At 37.3% G+C, this 21,456-nt stretch overlaps 1 protein-coding gene across 2 annotated transcripts in view; it reads left to right on the plus strand.

The window, feature by feature from the left end:
- The window catches only part of RCAN1 (regulator of calcineurin 1), a 40,396-nt gene extending 24,035 nt beyond the window's left edge, over positions 1-16,361 (plus strand). Inside the window, exons 1-4 of one of the 2 annotated variants that reach the window (XM_026077679.1) lie at positions 8,415-8,714; positions 10,858-11,031; positions 12,039-12,198; positions 15,289-16,361. In XM_026077679.1, coding sequence (XP_025933464.1) covers positions 8,628-8,714; positions 10,858-11,031; positions 12,039-12,198; positions 15,289-15,452 — 585 coding nt within the window. In that variant the 5' untranslated portion in view covers positions 8,415-8,627 and the 3' untranslated portion in view covers positions 15,453-16,361. Of the gene's footprint in view, positions 1-8,414; positions 8,715-10,857; positions 11,032-12,038; positions 12,199-15,288 lie in introns of those variants that run through there. The other variant, XM_026077680.1, reaches the window with a different exon arrangement.
- Positions 16,362-21,456: the final 5,095 nt, after the last annotated feature.

Consider the following 21,456-nt stretch of genomic DNA (forward strand, 5'->3'; position numbering starts at 1 on the left):
GAAATGCCACTTACCTTTTTATACTGCTGTGATGGTGTGTGCTTCATAAAGTCACAGAACAGAATAAATATTTTGTTTCTCAAGCAATATTTAAAAGAATAGAATGCTGGGATGAAGCTTTTGCTGTGACTAAGGTATTATACAAAAAAAAAAAAATCAAACTTCTGTTTAAAAAATGTAGCCTTTGATTATTTGAATCTGGATCATAACCCCACCCACTCATCTCAGAATTTAGTTTTTAAAAGCTCCTGTTTTGTAATATATATCATGTCTTCATCAGTGTATTTAAAAGAGTATATATCAAAATAGACCCCAATTTAATGGATTTTTTAAATCATAAATCAAACTTAGGTTCAGTGTTCTGTTGACATTTTTCATTTATGTTGTTCATCCATCTTTTAGGTCCAGGATGGAAGGCAGGAATTTTACAGGTGTGTACTTCCTACCAGAACATCTGGATGTTGTAGAGCTTTGATCACCCTGGCTTCATTTTTATAGGGTTTGAATAAAACACTCCGGGTTGTGCAACTGGATTGTGATGGACTGCTGGGTTCCTTACTGGTGTCCTTTCCCTCTTACCCTGAGAGATATTTGGAGAACTTAGTTCTTGTCTCTTTCTTTCAGTCTGCATCCTTCCATTCTTGTTGTGTTGTAAGCTGTCACGGCTCAATCATCTTCATTCAAGAACTTCTGTTCCTTATCGCTTCTGATTCTAGTTGTAGAAGATGCTTCTGTTTATCTCATGATCAAAATTTAAATATATTATGCCCAGCACTGAAGGCCCATTTCTTTGAAATACAGTCCCTGTTCAGTCTTCAGACATGGTATCTTTTAGATCAGTGTGCAAGCCCAGCACACAGATTTCCTCAGTGCCCTTTAGCTCACCCGCTTGTTGGGGTGACGTGCAGAGGCAGTGCCAGTGCTGCGCTCCAGCTGTGCTAAGTGTCAGAGTATGAATGACATGCTTAAAGAATGCATGAATCCAACTCTAAGCATGTGCCCTATCCCCTGACCTCCCCCTCTGCTGAATCTAATTTATAAATAACTTTACAGCTGTTCCCTCTCTACAAAACAAAGCGTTCATCTTCAGAAGGTGCCCCCTCACTTGAGAAATAATTAACTGAAGGGCCATTTTTGTTTTAATAGCTGATGTGTATAGCATGTACCTTCTTTCATAAATTGCTTCATCTTGCAAATCCACCTATCAGTTAATCACTGTTTAGACTTTTTTTTCGCCACACTAATACTCAAATAACCTTGAAAAAGCCAGACTGCTGATGATTTTTCCCAGTTATAGTGGTAGGAAGAATACCTCATACTTCCTTTATTTCATAGTTACACAGTGCTTAAAAGAGAGAAAACTTTATATCTTGGGGGTGGGGGGATATTTTTATAAATAACTTCCTTCAATTCTGCTACAAAAAGTTTACAGATGCTTTTTATTTATTATGCAGAAAAATAGCCTCGTAAGGCATTTTGATTTAAAAGCCCTTGTTCCTTTTTAGTTGATAACATAAATATAGAAGAACTTTGGAGATTTTTAATTTTTTTAAAATCTCCACTCTGAAGAAAGGATTTATATAGATATCTATATTTATGTAAGCTTTCAACAAGTTTGAGTAAAAAGRGAAGAGGGTTGTTTAATTATTTCCTGCCCTTCCCTTTCCATAGTTAGCATTTTCTAGTGTGGCATATGCCCCATTTCCATGATGAGTTTGAGACTGTACTATTGTCTCCATCACCTTTTCTTTCCCTTTTCCTCCTGAACATAAATAAAAATCAACAGTGCAACTGTTTCTAGCCATGGGAATGATCTTAGTTACATTCTTTCCTGGTGAAAGATTGTCGTTGTGGTCTTTGGCTTTTGTTCTTTGTGTGCTTTTTTTGTTGTTGTTGTTTTTTCCTCCCCCCAGCCCTCACATCCCCAAACATGTAATGGATCAAACTATAATATTGCTGGATAGTCTTTTCCRGGTATTTTCATCCACTTTCAACAAGCAGCTTATCTTCATGAACGTTGTTCTGATTATTGGAAACCAAACTGTATCACTTTGAGGGATTCTTTGGGGTGGGAGGAAGAGAAACCTTACAAGAACTTTCTCCCTCCCTTTTTCAGCACTCCCCCCGCCCTCAATTATTCTGGAGGGACTTGACATTTCATAGTATGCTCTTCCTGCTCTACATATATTACTTGTAGATGATATAAGTAAAATGAAAAGTTAAGTTAGTGAATTTAAACAGAAATAGAAGAGAAAAATAGGGCTTGGGTTGTTGGTGAGTCTTTTTTGTTTGGTTGTTTTTTTGTTTGGTTTGGAAAAACTTGTTTTGATTGGCGTTTATCTGTTATATAACTTTATATAAAGGTATGTCAGAGTCTTGAGGTTTAAGCATGTGTACCAGCTTAGTAACCATGCAAAATCTTCATAGCTGTTCTGCTTGCTTTGACACGTTTTGCTTAAAACTTTAGGAAATTGTCACTAATATTCTTCTGCTATGTTTTCTGATTGGAAGAGGAAAAGGGTTTTGCGGAACAGTCAAAAGTCTAAAACATAGGTGATATCTCACCCAAATGTGTGCCCTTGACTTTTCGTGTGCTTAATCTATCCCTGTCCATCTCCAATAAGTAACTACATCAACATCCAAAAGTATGTTAGTGATAACTGTGCTGAACTAGTGCTCTGATAGAGATTTCTGTGACAAGATTCTAGCTTCATTTCTGAAAAGTTGCTTTTAATACTGTCCAGTAGTTCATAATTTTATAGCAGTCAAAGACTTTTTCTCAAAAGGTGCTYGTATATAGTGTTTGATATAACTTGGTGTAGTACACTTAAATAAGCCTTTCTTGTGTACCTGATTATTATATGGAATTAGATGCTGAAGTTTTGTTAAAATTCAACCAATTTTTATTCCCCTCCCCCAGCTGGAAATTCAGTGTCTATAATACTTACATGCTTCTGAAATAGTGAACAGTCATGTGTTTTCTGTTCCATATTACAAACAAAATTAATGAAAGGAGTTGATGATGACAGTCTTAACTCTATTGTAACTCCCCTTTTCCATTTTGTAATYGTGTGGGTGTTACCTTGCTCAATATACTGCACATTGCTCTGCATAATTTGGAAAACCAGTTTGTCTACTTGTCATGATGTTTTGTATGATTCCTGTAAATACAGTTGCAAATGTCCTTTGTGCAGTTCACTCCCTAATTCTAAAGACTCTTCTTTCGCTTTTTTAAAGGTTTTTGCTGCTGAATATTTCTCTGCTAATGTACTAAGTTTATATGCTTTTCTTGTAATTTCTCTCTGACAGTCTTACAAATGACTAGAATATAAATTCATATGTACGTAGCTTTTTGAAGAACTTAAGGCCTTTCATAACCACTAAATCAAGGAGACTACCCATTACCCCTTTCAGTTGCGTGATGATTCTGGCCCCTTCTCCTCCCTTACACTCATATTACACTTGTGTTTCTGAGATGGGTTTGCCTGGCACAGGAGAAGTTTATATAGATACATTAAGGACTGCGTTGTTGCATGACTGCATCAGTAGGTGTGCAGCCATTTCAATGTTCTGGATTAGAGATCAAGGTTGTCAGGGTCTCCCAATGTTCAGTCTAATGTAAAGATTTTTGAAGAAAAAAATATATTGAAACATGATTGGTCTGCCAATTGTTTTTTCTTCACAACAAATCCTGTCAGACTTGCAAAAAGAAATCATGTCCAGATTCCCTTCCCGTGTCAGACACTGAAAAATACTCTCAGTCGTTTTTTTCTCTTTATTTATTTATTTTAGAGGAGTAAAATGAAGTTAAGAACTCCATACAGACATTTTAAGGAAAGTGATTTTTGGGTGAGCCAGCTGACAAAGATGTGACGACTTCTGCTCATTAAGTAAACAAAAATAATAATAAAAACTCCAACCTACACAAAAAGCAACCCACCTTTTGAATCCTAAGGGCAGGAAGGTTTTCCCACGATGTAGAATGTTACTGTTCCCTGACTGCAGTGCCAATTTGCAGAGCACGCTCAAAGACAGTTGAGGAAAAATTCACTGTCAAGGGCAAGTGTTCATTACCCCTGCACATTTTAAATTTTCTTACTTTTTCAGAAAGTCTAAGCTCTGGGGATTTTTATCAGAATGCATATTCAAGCCAAGCTCTTATCTARTATTAAGTTCTAGAAAGGAACCTTTTTACCTTTTCTCCCTCAGAGCTTCTGTCATGTACAGATATATAACATTCCTGTTCTTGCATTGACATGGAGRTTAGAAGGTCACTTAAATTCAGATGCGTGCAGTGCACACAAAGTATAAGTAACTGACCCCAGACATACATAGATAGGTCTGGAGGTTGAGTTCATAACTGTCTTCCCCTCCCTCTCCTTTCCCAACCACTAGGAATATGAAACCAGTAAGTACAATTACCCATTCTAGATTACTTCAAGATGTTTACCCATGTCCTAAGAGTTAAGGTAAGATAATTAGCGTGAAGACAGGAATGGAAACTGTATGTTGATGGCAAAAGATCATCAAGCATATACAGYTGGGTGTAGAGGGACTGTGTAAAGAACACCCTCCAAGGATAATTGTAAAGGTCTGCCAGTGACGACAGAAAGGAATGGACTATGTTGTTCTGATTTATGTCTTGTTAAGGTGATGGGGGTTTTTTTGCTTGCAGAATTGACATGTTTCTTTTCAGGTTATGTTAGTTTTCTTCCTTGGATCCTTAGCTTGGCTAACATAGATATCCCCAAGGAACAGTCATTTTTGTGACTTGCTTAATCTGTGCCTTTTGTTCTACTTCTATGTTACATGGTCTCATTTCCTCCTCCCTCCCTCCCTCACCTATTTTACTGCATGCGGAGATTAAATTATAGAGCTATTTATGGCCTTTGATTTTATGTTCCCACTATTCCACGTGCCTGTTTGTGAAACCTTGTTTCTCCTCCCTCCCCAAAAAGCAACCCCAAAATTGTCTCTGCTAGTCTTCTTTGCCTGGGAGCTGCTACCAGTGGAGCATCTGCCAGGAGCTGCTGATGTTATGGAGTATTTTAGATGTTCAGTGAGCCTCTTGTCTGCAGTTTTTACAGGCAAAGGTCAACTTGTAAAACTTGATCTCCAGAAGCTGTACTCCTGAATTGGAAAGGAAAACACTGAGAAAGCAGGGCTGTCCATGTTGTTGTTTCAAACTATTCTTATGCATTTGGCATTCATGATTCTCATTGACCAGGATCCTGTTGCACTGGTGAGGTTTGTATTATTTACTATCAGGCACCTGCATGACAGAATGTATATTTAAGCAGGTGATTGCCTTGCCCTTACTCTGCTTTTCTGCATTATAGTCATGGGGTCAGTAGGGAGTCTAAAAGAGAAGATAGAGGCAGTAAGCTCTCAAAAGAGTGAGGAAGAAGAAAAATAGTACTCTGATAGTTTCAGAATTACAGGTCCTAAAGTTCTGATAGTCTTGCAGTTCTTTCCAGATGGTTCATTAGCAGGCGGCTGATAAATGTCATAGGATGTGAACACCACAGAAGAAACCTTGCGACACTGTGTCAGGATTTTGTAATGTGTTTTGCAACTTTGACTGTTGGCTTCTAAAATAGATCTCAGGGTTCTCAATGTAGGGCTACTGCATTAATTAGCAATTCATTAAATGAAACAGGAGCCCTGACAGTGAACATGTTTGGGGGGGGGGGGAAGAGAGAGAGAGAGAAAACTAGTCTTCCTTTCATTTGTTTTTAACAATTAAATGTAGCTTAACCTGAGATGTCATAGATTGCATTTTTGTTATAGAACTTAGAAGTAAGAGTATTAGACTTCATTTCAAAGTGATCTTTTTTCAGGATACCAGTTCTCTTTATTTTGTGTTGGAAATGGAGTTCCAGTATGCAGCAGTCCCCCCCCCCCTTTTTTTTTAACCCAAGTTGTTTCTTTAAGAGTGACTAGGGACATAACCTTACCAAAAAAAAAGATAATGATCACACAGAGCAGACCAGGATTGGTTTCTTCCCTTTGTTTTTTTTAAACTTATGGAAGAAAATAAAATCCTAGTGCATAGCAATGGAAACCTTGGGATGTCATCTTTTAAATTCGGAGAATAAAGTATGAGAAATCTATTTTGTGAGATGTTAAACCTCACAAATGGTTTATTTACAGCTAATATAGTAAYACAGCAAGCTATAGTCCTGTTTTAGATTACAAAGTTAAATTTAAAAGATGGCAGCAGTAAGACTTGTAAAGTCATTTTCCTTGGACCTTAGCCTCAGGAATAGGTGGCCTAGAGGACAGCAATCAGAAGTATTTTTAATGCCTTATTCTTCATGGGATTTGGATCTAAATAAGTTGTAGAGTTACAAAGGGATGTTAGTACCTAGAGTCTGCTTGTTCTACTTTAAGCTCTGAAGTCCAAAATTGGAGTATTGAAGACCTTTACAATCACTAGACTGATAGGAAGCTCTGACAAGCTCAGCTATATAAAGGTCTCCAGCTAGGTTGCCCAAGGCTTCTCTCCAAGTAGCTTAAAAGCTGCCTCACGTAGGCCCTGTGAGGCTCTACAAATGAAATATTCTTTCCACCTCACCTGCAGAGACCCATTCACCTAGGTAGCCTCAGAGTATGCCAAGTGACTCTGACTGAGCAGCAGGTAAAGGGAGGACCTTTACTTTCTTATCAGGAGCTATAGCATTCACCTTCCATTTATGCCCAAGTGATTCATGGCCATGTTTTCCAGATGAGCATCTTGACCACTGTTCTATAGAGTCATGCTTGGTGCTTCCACTTACGAAGTTTTTAAGACACCTGACAACCTAATTTCAGGGCAAGGACAGGATTCAAGACATACTCTGCATGATTTTCTATGGTAGCTCAGGCAGTTTACTGCTCAGCATAATGGCTGTTTATGAATCCTGTACTCAAGGATCTTGTTCCTGGCTGCAGGTAGTGAGCTTGGGAACTCAAACCTGTTCCCACTCTGTGTGTGCCTAGTCCAAATCTTGAAGCATTGTTTGACAGGAAAGCCACTGCATCCCACGCTCCTGTGAGCTTAGGGAGAGGAAAGGGACTGTTCTTTCTGCTCGTTCTTTCTGCTCTGTCCTGCAGGCACTTGCTCTGGGAGTACTGGAGACCTGCTTTCTGTCACTTTATTTTAGAGTTTGAGTTTAATCTCACTGACGGCATCTATATCCGTTGTTAACATCCTTCAGAACCGTTTCTCTTTTCCTGAGACGAGTTTATTTTTAAGGATTGGCTTCCAAGGAAAGGTACTAGGAAGTAGGCCTGAGTAGTTTTTCCCACTAAGGTAACTTTGTATTAGTTGAGAGTTTGACTGGTAAATAGTGACTTTGGCCTGTGACACAGTAAACATCTTTAACTTCAAGTGAGTAAGCAGAGCCCACGGAAGTCAAGAGGACTGTTCATGTGAATAGTTAAATGTTTGGTTAAATGTTTATGAAATAAGGTTTTTAATTTATGACTTTTTTTTGTTTGTAAGTATTTCATAAAAGCTGGTGATTCTGTGATGTTGTAGCTCCATTTTATAGTAAAATGAGCTAAATGCATGTACAGTTTTGACTTTGTTACACATTTTGATCTAAAGTTCCATAGGACAATTTCAAATAGCTTGTAAATGCTTCAGYATAAGCTTAACATGAACTTAACTTAAACTGGTAATGATTTTTTTGATTGTTTAAAAAAAAATAGTGTATCCTGTGCTGCTTTAGGGGAAATGTTCTCAAACCATGATACAATTCCATAAATCAAAAAAAGTCATAAATGTAGATTTTTATCCCTCATCACTGCAGTGAGTAATTCGGTTTGTCTCTTAAAACCTTGCCAGCAGATTACTGCAGAAACCCCTACACAAAAAAAAAAAAAAAAAAAAAAAAAAAAAAAAAAAAAAAAAAAAAAAAAAAAAAGTCAGTTCACAAGGCTCAGGCTGAGCTTCTAATAAAGTGAGAATGGGAAGTAATCCATAAAGTTGAATTGAAGAAAGCTTGAAAATGAATTCTCCCTGCAAAGGAAAAAGTGTTTTCCAAAATCAATTCCTCCTAATCTCTAAACTTCAATGCTTTTGTATTTTTCCAAAAAAGTTAACAAAAGCTGTTGACCTGAGGTATTTGTTTTCCGTTCCAAAGCCTTGAAATTTTCCTCCTGGCTAATTGCAGCTTATTACTGTAGACTTTGGTCCTTCAGCAAGCAACATTTTCCATCTTAAGACGGGTTGTCCCATTCCAGTGAAGAGCATGTTGTCTGAGTGCTGAATGGAATTACTACCAGTGGAAACTATGCTGCGAGAGGGCTTGATAAAGCAGCTGCCGTGCAAACCTCAGCTGTTTTTTCCATCCTCCCCAGCGCCGGTAATTAGCATAGGGAAGCTGACTAACGTGCTGACGTCACCTCTTTCCAGCCGGAGCTTACAGTTTGTTCCTGCCTGCCTCCAAGCATGCAGGACTTCGGGCAGGAATTCGCTGCCGCACACAGGATGCTCTGAAACTCTTTTCTTTTTTTMTTCCCCCCACCTCCCCGAGGGGCTGGACTTGTTTCCTTTATAAACACTCTCTGCTGCACTGACAGCTTCCTTAAAAGWATTTGTTTTTTGCCGAAGCGCGAGTGTTCCTTTAGAGAAGCACAGCATGCATTTTAGAAATTTTAACTACAGTTTTAGTTCTCTGATTGCCTGTGTGGCTGAGAGCGATGTCTTCAATCAAGCAGAAACAAGGGTATGCTTTGGGTTTTGTGTTTTATTCAAGCGAATTACTGTACGTAGGTGCTGTTCTAATACTGTTTAAAATATAGTACAGCTTACTAGCTTTTTGACCTGTAAGAAGCTTTCAGTTTGATGTAAGGGTCTTGGGTCTTACAAGTCTGCGATGGTATGCTCTGTTGTGAATGAATCATCCTCTGGCGATTGTAAGATCTTGAGCTATGTGTATTCGAAAGATCAGAAAATCACCTCCAAACATTCTTTGTTGCCTGTATAGTGTATTCTTCACTTTCATATGTGTTTTCAGCAATGTTTAGATTCTAATTTTGGTAGTAAGATCCATGTAACCTACAGTACGCTCTACCCTTTTTCAGGCTTTGAGGGGAGGGGCCTGGCACTGGAATTGTTAATAGTGTAGTGCTAAAACATTAAAACTTTTTCTCTGATTTGTACTTACCTGATTAGAATTCATATAATGTAAGTAATCCAGTACTGATACAGTGAATTGTTGACTACTAAGATACTTAAAGGACAAAATAACATATAATTTTGTTTAATGTCATATTGCTAACATGATATGTGACCTATATAATTCACRCATGCTTTGAAAAACTACACATATTGCATGAATCTTGCAGATGATCTCTGAATTTAAAGTAAAACATGAACTTTGAAATACAATTCAGCTTGTCTTTTTTTCAGTGAACATGTGACTAAGATCTTGGAAATTCAGGCTTATTTTTCATGGTTGGGTTCAGCTCACTTTCCAGTGCAGGAAGCTAACAAACAAGGACTTTCTGTGCTGAGGGTTCTGTTCTTGTCTCAGTTCTCATTTTGAAGAAGCTTAAATGTGGCTTAAGAAGCAGAACAGCTAGGATTTTAAAATCTTTTTGAAATATAGTGGTTAAGTACATAGCTTCAGAAAGGAAAATTAAATTTTGAAGTAAATACTGTATTCTTATCTTTTGTTGCTATTTCTACTAATCCAAAATGTAATTGTGTATGAAAAAAAAAAAAGGCAGTGCAGTTTTACATATTTCTGGCTTCATGTTTAACTTTTAATAAGCTTTTATGAAGAGAAAACACCCAAAATGCAAACATGCATTATCTATCACCATTGCTGAAATAAGGCTTGTGGCTGGTTACTATGTTTGTAATGTGAGCCTGAAACACTTTACAAGAGCATACCAGCTTCAGAACTTCTTGCTGCTTTCTCCTCCTTTGGTCTGGCATCCTGAAGTAAGAATAGAAGCATTCTTTACAAATAATACAAAAAAAAAAGTCTGATTTGCATAGATGCCTTAGGAGCTCTCTAGGTGAACAAATACTAAAAGCTGAATGAGGCCTCAGCTGTTGGTAAATATGCTGTAGTCCTTTCACCCAGATATGACAGTTAAATAACTCATCCACAGGTCTATAAAAGTATGAGGTTTTGGTCCAGTTCCTACTCTTACTGCAGAATCAAAATAGAAAGTGTGTCAAAGGCCCTTCAGGATCTGTATGGTTAGTGCTCAAGACTTTTCAGAAAAGATAGTGAGAGCCTTTTTAGAATTTAGTTCCAGAAATAGCTGTTCCAGAGGCTGTTAAATTAGAGTTCAATAATAGTATATTTTGAGGTTCATTTTCCTAAATGAAAGCAGCAGATATTAGAAAAGGCAATGATTATGAACTTTGTTATGGGTGCTGATTTGCTGAAGAAAATTGCATTTAGCTTGCAAATACACTTTTTCGTTTTTCTCTATTAAAACAGCTAAGTGTTGATTACCTTGACAATTGCACACTTAAAAAAAAAAAAAATAAATCTGCCAACTGTGCCATTGTCTAAGGTCTTTGGATATTAATTTTATAAACAAAACAAGTATTCCTCTTCAGTATCTTGCCAATACTGCTATTTCTATTGTGCCACTAAATCGGAGTATCTCATCCAACACCTTTTAGTGATAATAAGCTATTTTATTTAATAAGAAAGAAAAAAGATGCTATACAGAAAACAAGTGATACATTAGAAAATAAAAAAACAAAACCAAGCCATTACCTATAAACTAATAATAAAAAATGTTAGTATGCCACTAGTAATAACTGTAATTTACTTATGTATTTCTTTAGAGAAAATATGTAACATTGCATATTCACTTTATTATTTGGTCTTTACTTTTCAGGCCAAATTTGAATCACTGTTTAGAGCATACGACAGAGATATCACCTTTCAGTATTTTAAGAGCTTCAAAAGAGTACGAATAAACTTCAGTAACCCTTTATCTGCAGCAGATGCTAGAATCCAGTTGCACAAGACAGAGTTCCTTGGGAAGGAAATTAAACTGTATTTTGCTCAGGTGGGTCTTCGCATGATTTCTTTACAAGGCACTAAAGCTTAACACTCTTAGCGGTAAGCTTCCACAGGTCTTCAGTCATGCTAATGAATACTGTGAATTTTTCAGTTTGATTGGAGAATGACAAGTTGTTCTAAAGCTAGAAGTGTTTGGAGGCTGTTACATATTTTGCATTTATGCCTCCCTGATTATTGCTTAGAGATCCTTGGGGAAAGGGAGTAGATGACAGTAATCAGCACAGTCAAAGACAGTTTGATGTGCTGGGGGGAAAGCCAAGTGTGCTTTGCCAACAATACAAAAAAAAAAGTGGGAGGACTCAAATGGAGTCTGAGGGAATCCAAAGTGTAGAACTAAAATGTTCAGGAGTCTGTACCCATTGATCCTACACTCAGTACTGCAGATCATTTTAGCACACAGTTGTACTTGCAGTGTGCCATCAGTGCAGCTCTAGAGTTAGCTACTGCCTGCTAAAGCTGTGAAATAATTTCAGGTTCTGGTAATCCAGGTGCTTTTTGGTGGCTGCTGTGTATTTTCCTCCATAAATTTAATGGGAAAATTAATCTATGTGTTTCTGTTTCAGATGTCCCTAGGGACAGTCCTGAAGGAGCCAGTTTATTTATATACCTTCTAGAATTCTCACCACTCTCACTTGTGAAAATAAGTTTCAACACCATTTGTCATTAGGCCTTAAAGCCCATATCCAGCTTCCTCCTACTTCGGTATTTTGAGGGCAGATATTTTCTGGTGAAATTTTTGTAAAACTCCATAATGAGAAGATGCAGATATGCACACTTCATTGCATGTTTCATCAGAGTTATGAATGTGGTGGCTTGTCTGTATTTTGTATACTGGTCTTTCATGCAGCTCTCTTTAGTAATATTGTTACATGCTGCCACCTTGAGTGCCTGTTACAGCATAACATCTATCCAAACCTTAAAATTCCTCATGAATGAYGGATTCATTGATCATAATGAAATAGCTTTGTTCTTTGTGTGGATTTTTTTTTTCAGACTTTGCACATTGGAAGCTCACATTTGGCACCACCAAATCCAGACAAACAGTTTTTGATTTCACCTCCTGCTTCTCCACCTGTTGGTTGGAAGCAAGTAGAAGATGCTACTCCAGTCATAAACTATGACCTTTTATACGCTATCTCCAAGTTAGGGCCAGGTAAGAAGGATTAGAAGCACTGAAATTTTGCTTGAGTAATATAGCTTCTAAACTTTCTCAATTTCTAGAAATTTTCAAATGAAATAGTATCATCAGTTATATTTATAACTTCAGAAGAAGTATCAATTGACTCGCTATTTCATGTTTGTTTGTTTTTTTTCACCCTGTGTCTTGCCTCAAAGCGAAACATGCATTTGGGGGGACCCAGACCACAATAATGCAGCTTCCCAAAACTGAAGAGGCAGTTCTGTAGTTGCATATCTTTTGCAGGGATGAGAAAGTCTTGTTTCTGATGAGAACAAGCAGTTAACAGTTCTGTAGCTTTGCAGCTAGAATTACCTCTTTCTTCATCTGAGACAGTAGCGCGAGCAGGAGGGAAGCTACCAGTTTCAGCCTCTGGTTTGAGGTAGTAATTTTCCTTTGGAACTAAGAGGGAGAGGTTTCTGCCACTCCCAGCTTGTCTGTATTTTGATCTGCTGCACTTTATTCATTTATCAGAAGCTCTGAGGTAGCTTTGTGCTGTTCTGATGGGAAGAAAAAATGCTTATTTACAGGTTCCTTTCCTCCCCTCCCCCACAACTAAAGGAGCTTTTAAGAATGAACCATGCCTTTGGGAAGCACTTTGTAAAACACACTATCCCTTTATTTCTAGTGCTATCCCATAAGCTACTTGTCATTTCAGCTAACCATGCTGTGTAGGCTGCTTATACATTTATTTATTAAAAATATATAGCAGCAGAGAGGAGAAACAGTTTTAGCTGGTATCTATTTTTAAACCAAGTATTACTTTCAGAAATAGATGTAAAATTCCACTAAACTGAACTAACTCATATTTTAAACATGATTCTGATTTTCAGAGACTAATATCACATCCCTTGATGTCATTTTATACCTCAGTTAAAACTGCCTTCTTAATGAGAGTTGGTGCATTAATGAGAGTTGGTGCAAATTCTATTTCCCAAAATCTACAACTGATTTAACCAGTCTGCAGCTGTCCTATTAGGTTTAGGAAAGAGAGGAAATGACTACATGTAGCCTTATCAAAGGGGATATAAACTGTAGTCTAATTGTAATTGTAAAGTGTAGTCTAAGTGCAATTTTTATATATCTATTTACCTACCAACTTTGGAAGCAAGTCTTATGTCAGTAGTATGGGGTGGAGAAGAGAATACAGGGAGAACTTTTAGCTCCTCATGTAYTGACTTTCTGTGTAATAGGTGATGATTGATTGTATGCTAGCGATATCCATGGATTCTAGTGGAAATGATTATATAGCCCATAAGCCACTGGGGAGTTCTTCTTGCCTGTGAAGATTCAACCTCCTGCAGTTTGTGGAGGGGCAAGAATCTATGCTTATGGTGGGATAAAAATTGGGGAAGGTTACTGTCAATTTTTAATAAATGCCATTTTTAAATAGTGTGTGAATTCCATTGCTTAAAAACTAACAGCAAGAACAATTTATAGCAAAAATGTAACAGAAGTGAAAAAGTATAAAATGATACTGAAAATCATTTGTTTATCCAAAAGTATGCAGGCAAGCCTGCATATAGTTATTTGAAACCATCTGTCAAGAATAACCCCGACATACCAGAAGTTTTTATCAAAGATTTTTTTTTTTCCTGAAAAAAGTTTTTGAAACAGAAGTCCAATAAGAGTATGCTTGTCAGAATAAAAGTAATTTTTGCTGAAGCACAGGGAATAAATAAATAGGGTTACAGCTTGCTGATCTTATCAAAGTTCAGAGCTTGCCCAGTGGTTGCTGCTTACCTCACTACAAGCTTTGCTCTTAAGTTTTAGCAAAGTCAAAAAGATTTAAAATGAAAGCCCGTGTTTTAAAATAAATATTAAAAAGGTTACTAAGTAGTAAAAACTGCTCCTTTCTCCCCTGCAAGCTCTCTGCCAGTGAGCTTACTGCAGGGTATCCTGATAAATCTGTGATCCCTTTCCCCATGAATTTTTTCATRTGTATTGTGGACATTAAGTCCTATAAAGCTCTACTTATTGACCATTAGGTTTATTAGAACATGAAGTAAATGGAGGCAGTTGCAAGYGGAGTTACTCTTAGCACAAGGACTTGTACATTTTTGAAGTTCTGGAGGCCTTTTCCTCTGTGGAACTGCTCTTGCCAGCTCCCCCAACCAGGCCTCAGGGAAACTTAGCCGAGGATGATTCAGAGCCTTGGTGCACTGGGGAGTGCAGCTTGTCACAGTCATCAGCTGTCTAGAATGGCTGACATCCAGATCACCATGGTGGTCTTAATAGAGACTGTTCTCTCCCTTTATTAAGGTAATGAGTCTGAAGTAACAAGAAAAAAAAATTAAGGGGAGCTGGTCAGAGAAGTGGTGAAAAGAAATCATTTACTCTTTCCCTGGTCTAGCATAAGATTAAAATTATCTAAAACCCAGTTAGATTTAAAAACAATTCTTTATATTATGGGGAAAGTAGGTGTCAAACCAGTGGTCAACCAAATTCATATCATAACACTTCCACATGCTGGCCCCATTAAATCTGAATGTTTCACATTACATATGCATGAAGCCTACTGCCTAGCCCTGTTTCTCCACAGAATGCCCAAACAGTATAAGAGCACTTATGCGCGAGGTGGGGAAAACTGTATTCAGCTTTCTTAACGTTGCCAGCTTTGTGGGGGGAGGAAGATCCTATGGTTTTATGTCATCATTTAGGAAAATGAAATCTCCATGGTACAGTGAATGGCTAGTCTTTGTATGCTTGAATACTACAGCTATCTGTTTAATACAATGTTTAATATCTGTTTAATACAATGAAAACCCACCAAGAAGGCTCATGACTGCCCATGTAGAACACTTGCTTGAATGCTTAGGGTAATTTATATAAACTTGCGTGTAAGAAAGCAGCTGAGCTATGTAGCTTTGAAAACAGAACCTAAGTGATTCCAGATGGTAGACATGACTGTTAGCAATGCACCTGCGCCCTGTAATGCGCTGTGGCATCAGGCTTTTGTCATTACTTACAAGTTTTTACTAAGTTTTTTCTTTTTAGTGATCTCTTTCATACTTTTCTATAAAATGAATCCTTTTTAACCAGTTTTGCTAATATTTTTACTTTCAGGAGAAAAGTATGAGCTACATGCTGCAACTGACACTACTCCTAGTGTTGTTGTCCACATCTGCGAGAGTGACCAAGAAAATGACATGGAAGAAGAAGCGAAGAAACCCAAACCAAAAATTATTCAGACAAGAAGGCCAGATTATACTCCTACCCATTTAAGTTGAACTGCTCTAGTTTTTGAAGGGTTACAAGCAGACATATGCAAGGGAAAAATTTACTATGGAAATAGCTGATTTGCCACCAAGTCACAGATTTGGTGGCAACAGCAGAAGTTGTAGTAGGAGAAATTCCAGTGTAAGGTTTGCTCAGAAAAAATATAGGAAGTTTCCTCCTTGTTTCTAATGCTGCCTGTTGGTTGACGTTATGAGTGTATTCCCAGATTGCTGGGAATGAAGATAGGCCGAAAAAGACATTTTGAGAAGTGACAAAACTGAAACTGATATGGGCTTATTTTGGGGGGGTACTGTTCCATTATAAAGCAGCTGGGGAAAGCTTTCTTTGTTCTGTCTCACATAAATCCTCAAACATATAGGCTAGTCATTTTGTGAAGTACGTAGTGATAACAGAGGTGGTTTTAAAGATTAAGGTATGGGAATCATAAAACTTTTTCTTATGATAGATTTTGTGCATGTGTATTCTTGCTCTTCTAAAACAACTTTGCATTATTTTCTAAAATTTCTCACTTCATGTTTTTGGAAATCTGGGGATTTGTTTAAAGTATTTATTATCTAAACATCCCAGAGTTATTACTAGATGTGTATATACATATATATTTATATTTGTTTTTATTGGCACTCCTTTTCCAGCAGGCATACAATTTATCTGGCACCTTACTTTGGTGCTATGTAACTTGTGCTTTTAAAATTTTAATCTTTTAAATGCTTGTATAGGGTTTTGTCTGGCAAAGTTATGGAAAAAATGTGCAATAGGAAAGTTATTTGAATAAGTTGATTTTAAATTATTTAAGTTTAAATAATTTATACCTTCAATAACATTTGTTCAGTAACTGACTTTCTCCTTTGGAAAAAAAAAGTATTCTTAAATGTATAAATAAAGCTAATATTGTATATTCATAGCAACGTACTTTTTCAGTGAAAAGAATGGCAATGGAAAGAAACATGAACTCTGTTCAGTATGTGATCTGCAATGTTGCAAACAAATGTTTTAAGTGATTGAAAAATTGCACACAGTGCACAGAACAGCAAAGAGAGACGGAGTGCCTTTTGCCTCATTCATTCCTGATGTGAACTGTTCTACGAGCTGCATATGGTATCTCTTTTTCTAATGGCTTTGTGTGTCCATAAGTATATACTTTCCTAGCTTTGTTTCCAAAACAAGCTAGTATTTAGAAATGCTTAATGATGCATACCTAAGTAATGGTAGACATGGGAAAAGCTTTAGAGTTTCTTATATGTTACTGTTTAAAGACAGTGGCACATGATATACAAGTTTAGAGGAAGAAACATCTCAGAAGTGTTTTTTCATATTTGTTTTTAAAATGGAGATCATCACTTTGAAATAGGCTTCAGTATCTTTTTTTGTAAAGATGGTACTTGATATCTTTGGGAAAACACCACTTACATTTTTAGAAAGGGGATGTTTGAAGCTTCTCAATGTGTTTTTAGAAGTCAAGAGCCTGGTTCTCTCCTGGTTGAGATTTTCCACAGTTGGTCTGAAAATGAGTTTTGTAGCTGAAGTTAATATAAAAAAAATCATTCTGTGCCATTTGAAACAAACATTTACTTGGATGCCCAGGTTCACACCTCTTGTTAAAAATAAATAGTGTAGCAAGATGTGTAAGGGAGCCGTTCCAAGTTGTGGTGCAGTGTTAAATGCAGCGTTATTGAAAGCCGGTCAACATACTAAGCAAAATAGGAGCTAATATCCTGTGACTGAAGAGAACAGGGATATATTTAACTTAGTAATACCTGCAGTAATGGCCCTGTTCTGATTGCTTTGGTTTACAGGGCATACCAAACACTGGCACTTGGTGTGCATCTTGAACCTAACTCATGTGGCACACTCTCCTTGTTAAGCTGTAGCCCAGGATATCTGTAGGTGAAGAGTCAATACAATATTGCTGGATCCATGTTGCATGGATGTGGAGGTGCATAAGCTTTTTTGTGTTACTAAGGTGTAAACATCAGTTGGATAAGTGTACTGCTTATTTAACACACACACACCAAAAAAAAAAAAAATGGAGGTGGGGGGAGGAGGGAGAGAAATCTCAGAGGTTTACCACAACTGCCTTTAACCTATTCCAAGATTGTCTTTCACGTTTCTCAAATTACTACTTGACTTAGTGTTTTACTTCATTCAATTAAAAATTGTTGGGGTAACTTCTACTCTGTCCTTCTTCCATCTGTTCACAATTACCGATCAAAGTATTAGTTTTGTATTAGCAACTTAGGTTGCTGCTGTTCTGCTTCTTAGCAATCCTGAGAAAGTAGTGCTAATTTTTGATTAGAAAGAAAAGGGTTAAACAAATACTGATGTGATTTTCCATTTTGGTACACTGATACCTACCTAATAAAGGCAGGCAACTAGAAACCATGGAAGACATAGGATGGCTACAACATGTTCCCCTTTTGGTCTTAATTGTGAACAGGGATTTGTGAGACAGTAGCTTAACTGTCTTTCTGGTTGTGCATCTTGACTTGTGCCACCTTCTGTTAGCATTGCTACAGTGTACTGCTTGCTCTTTCTGTGTGTGTGTGGGGGGGGGTGGTTTTGGTTTTTTTTTAATGTTCAAATGGATGCTTAGTTGGTATTTTATACAGTTGTATAGTATGGGGTGTATTTAAATTAAAATATTTTGTTGTCTTATAAATGTCATGGTGGTATTTATGCATGGAACTAAACTTCAGATTTTGGTCTAAAATCTTCAACTACAAGTACCAAAGCACTTCTGATTTGAAAAAGGTAAGATTAGTGTCCCACATCTCATCCTTACCAACCGGATGAATGTATGCAGAGAGAAAAATTTTCCAGCCCTCTACTTAAGAGACTTGCATGATCACAATTCAAGTATGAGAATCTGCTAATGGATAAAATACAGTACAAAAGGCTGGTTAAAAAGTGATTCTTCTGTGCCTAAAGTTGACCTGCTACCTAATAATGTTATCAATATCTTTTTTTAAAATAATCCCTGCACATTCCTAATATCTTTACCAGTCTTCTGCAACATTAGTAATTCTATTTTTAGGCCTCTTTAAATATGAAAAATGTGCATATGTCAGCATTCAAATGGCTTCACTTAATAACTGTAAGTCTTTGGGTTGAAAAAGTTGTCATGCAGAAATGCTATGATCGCTTCACTCTCAGTCTAAATATGGGTAGAAATTCTTTCGTGGCACAAAGGAGTTTTATTAATGCTGGTCATTCTTCTCAATACTTATGCCTGGTGAATACTGCCATTTGTAAGAAATTGTCCTATACATAGAAATGGCTAGAAATAGTGAAGTTCTGCTACTCATAATAGCAAGCCTGTCCAGTGGAAATTCCTGTGTTGAGTAACAGGAGTAATTTGGTCCTGAAGTGATCAAACAAAAGATACAAGTTGAAATAGCAGTTTTAATTGAAACATCATGCTTTAAAAAGAGTAAGTCTCCTTTATTTTCTTTCTGGAAGTGTAGGTCACTCTGCTTTATTATTTGCTGTCCGCATAAGTGTAGCATCCACAATCTTATAAATCTGGAAGTGAACACAGGTGCTTGTCATTTTGCAAGACTTGTTGCCAGTTTATTGATACACATGAAGTTTGCATCATTGGACTATGCATTTGTGTGTGCCTTACCAAATTAAGGGCCTTGTTACCAAGGCTGATTTCAAAATATGTAAGACTAAAGTTTGTTTATAATGAAGATGTTATTTTTCAGAGCAGCAAGTGTAATAACTTTGATACTTGAAATACTGGACAAGTGCATTAGCTGTTGTTGTGTAGCCCAGACTTGTCAAGGGTGGGGAGAGGAATGAACTCCAGCAACTCTCTCTCATACCACTTTTAACAGTTACAGCATGGATTTTGCCATTGGCATAAATCACCTGTCTAATCAAGTCTTGTTTTGCCACACTAGAAAGAATGTCTTGGGGAAGGCTTGTTCTTTAACTTGAAACTGTGGTTTCTATCTATAAAGCTTGTTTATATTTTATTACGTCCAGAACCCTCTCCCACTTCCAAACATATGAAATGATTGTGAGAGGTAGACTGTTACTGTAGGCACAGACTGAGTTTGGAAATTCACTCACTAGGTCTCAGGTTTAGCTTTTGTACTTCCTCTTTCATCTTTGCTCTAATTCTGGATTAAGTTAAATGTGCTTTAGAAACATTTTACAGAAAATCATACCTACTTATCATTTTCAATAATTCATGTTTGGATGTTTAGAAAGACAAATACAGAGCAACCAATAATAACAAAGACAAGACACCTTGTATGCTACAATGATAAAGCAAGACCAGAAAGGTGACTCAGTTGATGAACAGATGACAGGATGGATCTGGCAGGACTGGATTTATCTTCTCTGGCAAAATTTAAATCGATAAAGTAATGACTATCATATTTGAAACTTTTTGTCACTTGCATAACCTGTATTTAAGTATTTAACATTATAGCATCTCTATCATCTTCCTTTTTTTTTTTCTTTTTTTAGTAACTGGCAATTGGTTTCTCCTGTGGTACTCTCCATGTGGCATAAAAAGAAATAAAGTGATGGAAGTTTAAGTATGGAATATACTAAACAAGAGGAGGAAGAGACAGAGGCACCTGAGGTGGCACTTTTTCACTTGTGGCAGTCGTGTTGTCACCTGCTCTGTTTTGGACTCCCTGGCTCTCAAAGGCCAGCCCTCGAAGCTGCTGTTCTTCCTAACATTGCTTTCTGCTCCCACCTCTTCCTCAAGGTGGTATTCCATATGTTTCCAACAGACTGAGGTCCTCTGAGGCTTAGAAGCATTTCCCAGGCCTGTTTCTGAAATCACTTTTCCTCTTACTAAAGGGTAGGTGTAGCTCAGTATCTGTGGCTTCAGAAGTATGTTACAGGCCTTTGCCTTGTATGCTGGTAGCATAGCATGGGGGGGAGCGAGCGCTAACAGGAAATCTTTCAGTACTCTTCAGTCTGGTGCTGCTTTTGCTACCAGCTGCTGAGCTTGGCAATAATCACTTTCTTTCATGCTTCAGGTTATTTTGAAGACATTTGTAGCTTACATTTGTTAGCCTCAGTCTTTCCTAGAGCATGAATTTATTTTTTTTATTTGTATCTTTGTTCCATCTTGAAATCTTTCTTCCACTTTAACTTTTTTTTTTCTTATTCCCACCCCCCCTTCTTCCTACATACTGGATTCCACTGTGTGTCATCTACCAAGCAGGGCCTTTACTTCCTTGGTTTCTATTTTTTATTTGTGTGCATCCGCATACATTGAGTGTGTGCATGTTTTCTTGCTGCTGAAGTGTGCCATTCATTCTGTTTGTTGTTTCATCACAACCACATCCCACTGCATGAAACTTATGTGCTGCTGAGAACTCTTCCTGTATGCACCAAATGCTCAAGGTGTCATGCCCTTTATTAATCCTAATGAAATGGTATCTGACTTGCTGTTTGCTCTGTGTTGCATGGCTATTATTATCATCTATACATGCTTATCCTTTTATTTCTCTTACTGGCCCAGTGTGTAATACTGTGCTCTGATGCTATGCATCTGTAACTCTGGCCAAGGCATAATCAATTCCCTATTTCTCAGCATGTATCATGCATTGTGATATCCTTAATACTTCTGTAGGCCTGGGAAGCAGTCTGATTCTCATGGATGCAATGTTGGCTGCTAGTATCATTGTCCTAGTGTCTGGAAATTTTGAGGTTGTTTGTCCTTTGCTACCACCTCCCAAGTCCAATGAAGAGATCCTTTTTTAAGGAAAAGGAAATGTACGAAGGGCCCTAGAATATAGGTGGGAGTTTGACTTCTCTCTCTCTCTCTCCCCTCCCTCCCCCCCTTTTTTTTTCTTTTTTAGCGTACCACCTTTTAATTGCTTTTTAATTTGTTATACTAACAAATATAACAAGTTAGTCAAGATAGAATATCTTTATATATTATTCCTTTTATATATTTCTCTCATCTGAGTACTTGCATTTGATATTGAGGGGTTCTGCAGGTAGACAGCATTTTGATCACATACT

The sequence above is a fragment of the Apteryx rowi genome, unplaced genomic scaffold (assembly GCF_003343035.1).
Source record: "Apteryx rowi isolate R43461 unplaced genomic scaffold, aptRow1 scaffold_46, whole genome shotgun sequence".
Taxonomy (NCBI): Eukaryota; Metazoa; Chordata; class Aves; order Apterygiformes; family Apterygidae; genus Apteryx; species Apteryx rowi.